The sequence below is a fragment of the Poromitra crassiceps genome (genome assembly GCF_964638095.1).
Source record: "Poromitra crassiceps genome assembly, chromosome: 3".
Taxonomy (NCBI): Eukaryota; Metazoa; Chordata; class Actinopteri; order Beryciformes; family Melamphaidae; genus Poromitra; species Poromitra crassiceps.
The window spans coordinates 41,218,520-41,222,430 of NC_139625.1; the positions used below are offsets into that span (position 1 = coordinate 41,218,520).

Here is a 3,911-nt window from a genome sequence, read left to right on the forward strand (position 1 = left end):
CATAGTATTTCTTATATATTTTAAATTAATCTGCATCATTTTTATATTTATACTAATAACCAAGTATTGCATTTGTTCTTTTTTCGATAGTGTTCCTTCCAGGGCTCCAAGAGGAGGGGTGGGAGAGGTCAGTCCTGTCCTGCCTACAGTAGCACAGTCAGCGGGGGTCTCCCTCTCCTGGGTACCCTCAGTCTTGTTTCAAGTCTCTCTCTGCGTCGTCGCCAACAACGTGGACCCTCTGTCGCCTTGGCCGACGCCGGGGCAACCCGCCTGCCGCCCTCCGCTCAGACCTTGGCTTCCAGCATCTCCAGAAAGAGTTTGTGCATGGGCACCTTGCCCTGCACCTTGATGCTGTAAAAGTGCTGCACAGCCTTGGTGGCCGTCTGCCTGAGGAGGGGCAGCGTCATGAGGAGCTTCCCTGCCCGCCGCGGGTCCTCTGGGTGCTGGCTGCTCTCGTAGTCCTGCAACGCCTCGTGCAGAGCGTCCTGGAGCTTCTGCACAGCTTCCATGTCCTCTATGTGCATGGAGTCTGATGAGAGGGAAGGAGAGAGGACACACACACACGTAAGCATCGTGCCCCGGGATACGCAGGATGATCGCATGTCTCAAACACACCACTTTCCCACTTGAAAAAACTGTAACATTTTACTTGAATAGTTCGTCTACAGAGTGTTTGTAACATTTAAACAGCTTATTAGCTGACATTCAACAGTTCAATTGTTTTGCTTCTGTCTTTAGATGTTTAACAGATTCCGTTATTTATTTATTATTATTCTGAGGTGGACTCTGTAGGTGGACTATCCAAATAAACTGTTACGGAAAAACCTGTAACTTGGAAGAAATGCAATTGAACTGTGAGACAGCGATAATAGAACAGGAGTGATGGGAAATGGATTTTTCTAAAAACAAAATTAAATCTGGTGATTGATCTGTCAGTGCAGTCAGGTCGGGGACACATTATCAGTATAACTCACACCCTGACAAGATAAAGAATAGATCATAAAGAAAGAAAAAACAAGATTTCATATCTTTTTCCTTGTCTGGTGAACTGGGCGGGATATTCATATGGCCTTTGACCAATGAGACTGGAAATCAATGTTATCCTCCACCAACAATGGAATGAATAGCAGCCAATCTCTGCTGAATGAGTACACATTAAACACCTCACTGTTGCAGAGGACTGATTGTTTTCTTTAAAAAAAAGAGAGGAATAAATAAATAAATAACTCCATTAGAGAATTGGACGGTATAAACAAACCACAGTGCTTCCTTCCTGCTTTCCCTCCTATTCCCTCAAAGGAGTTTCTAAACATCGGAGTGGAGAGAAAACAAATACTATCAGGCTTATTTCACTACTAGACACAACAACAAATATGGACTTTCTACATTGGTGTTCATCATCTTTCAATTTGGAAACCATTTGAGCAAATATAAGCATTCAAAACTGGCAAAATGTAATTTGCCCATTCAGTTTTGCATTACTTTTCTATCATTTTTCCAGTGAGCTATACTACATTGTCTCATTCTCTGTCTCTATCTCCCCTCCTCTCTCTGGGACAGTGTGGGGTCGTGGTTCTCTCACTGGTTAACCAGTGTCTGGCACTCCGGAGGCAGCATGTCATTGGCTGCCTGACTCGTCTCACCTTGGCGGTGCATATTTTACCACACGGGACAATAAAAGGCAAAACAGATTTCAGACTTCGCCCCAAATTCATTGACTGGAACAACTGTATTCCCAAGACCTTGAGACATTTCTCACCCTGACGGTTTTCAAATCCACAGCGGTAAAATGAAGTAGGTCGTTTTGGAAAGTGAATGGTGAAGGGGGGGGGGAGGGGGCGCAAGAGAGAAGAACAAAAGGCAAAAAAGAAAGAAAAATATCTCTGATGAGGATGTGATGTGACATAATTATCTCCTATTCGTTTCACAGAGGATTGGTCAGTAAAGTGACTCCTTGGGATCAACAAAAGTCAAATTTCTTAACAAATCAAAGCAATGTGTGAGGGGAAAAATTTAATTTAATCAAAAATGTTGTTCTCTTTGCTTGCTTCTTCTGTTGAATATATTTTCCGATGCATGTAGGAGAGTCTCAGCACTGTCTCACACACTGATAAACCTGATTTACCAAACTATAGTGGACCATTTTGTTTGTTGTGAGTAGGAAAAAAAGGGGAAAAAACAGGGAAAATAAAAAGAGAGATTGAGACATCTCACAACAAGATGGGGAAGGAAAAGGCAAGGGAGACGCGGGGAGCGCGCCGCCTGTGGCCCTTGGAGGAGGGCTGTGGGCTTAAAAAAACAACTTTGAAGAAACAATTTCCTTGCAATCCATCAGAGAGCCCACGTCGATCCGATTGATAAACTGCTAATTACAAAATCAATCGCTATGAATTTTCACAGCTGTCAGACAGAGGGGCTCCCGGGAGAGTGATCTCCCAGAGACCTTGTTCTAACGTTCCGGACACCCTCCCCCTCTCCTCTCCTCTCCTCTCCTCTCCTCTCCTCTCCTCTCCTCTCCTCTCCTCTCCTCTCCTCTCCTCTCCTCTCCTCTCCTCTCCTCTCCTCTCCTCCCCTCCCCTCCCCTCCCCTCTCCTCTCCTCTCGACCCCCATCTCTCCTCTCGCCTCCCTCCCAAACTGAAAGCCTATGTTGTCTGAAAGCAAAGCTCCACATCAGCATTTTCATTTTTCAGCCCCGGACAAAACAAGGGAGAGCGGCCCGGTGACCCGGGCGGGCGTGCATTGATCAGAGCGGGACAGCTCCTGCCTTCTCAAAAGCATGCCTGTCGATAGCGGCGTGCGCGTCTTCGCATTGGAACAAACGAGGCCTATCACTCCCTGATACTCATTCCATTCGACTTAACACATTTTATTGACAGGCCCTGTGCTCCTAATGAAATGCTAAATTTATCTCCCGTGGCTGCTGTGCCCCGCAGCTACTGTTATGGAGATAGAGAGAGGGAGCGGGGGAGAAATACCACCACAACATGGAAGGCGTTCAATTAAAAAAGCTGCCTCCCTCCTTCCCATACATTGCCCTTATCTTCTCTCTCCATCTCTCCATCTCACGCTCCAAACTAAAGGTTACACTCAAAAACTCCTGAGAAACTAAGACATGTTATTTCAGACACTGTTAAACTTCACTTCACAGTCTCAGGATATCATCCTGCACTGTGCAAGGACTACACAAACTGAAACAACAGGACAACTGGGTAAAAATAAAAAAACAAATCCTCTCACAGTTTGTAATATTCCCTGTAATTAAAGTATTTTATTTAGGTATCCTAAATAAAGGTACATCTTCAATGTATGTTCATACAGTATACTTCATTTACATATTACATATATCTTCATTTATTTCAGTACATGAAAATATTAAAGGGTTTGGTAATTCACTTTTTTTCTTCAAAACAGTTAGCTGCACTTCTTAGATAAATGGAGAGAATAATTTCTGCATAAAACAAAAACATTATGAAATCATTAAATTATATGCATATTATACGCATAATATGCACTGTGGCACAGAACATGTTGAAAATAAATAAATAAATAAGATTGGATTTAAAGTGTCAATGTCTTCAAAAGGTATCTTTTGGAAAAAGTGTATGCCTCTGAAAGTGTCCTCTTAATTTTAGAGTAAAATTTTGCATAAAATGAATTTATTTATATTGGATTAATCAGAAAAGATTAGGAACTGTTTAATTCAAACCAATCATGGTATACACATACATACTAATTCTAATACTCTTCTAGAGTCTAATTCTATATAGTATTTCTGATGCTTTGATATTCTTAACTACCGGTATATATATATATATATACCGTATATATATAATATAGTATATAGATATAGATGTTGTTATTATAAAAACCCAAATGTGTTTAAAATACTTTTTTTTTTTTATAAATAAAT

General features: G+C 41.8%; 1 protein-coding gene across 1 annotated transcript in view; it reads right to left on the bottom strand.

Annotated features, from left to right (window-relative positions):
* Positions 1-284: 284 nt before the first annotated feature.
* Positions 285-3,911, bottom strand: part of esrrb (estrogen-related receptor beta) — a gene marked incomplete at its 3' end in the record, with an annotated part of 47,192 nt that continues 43,565 nt past the window's right edge. Inside the window, 1 exon segment of the mRNA XM_083634005.1 lies at positions 285-529. Coding sequence (XP_083490131.1) covers positions 285-529 — 245 coding nt within the window.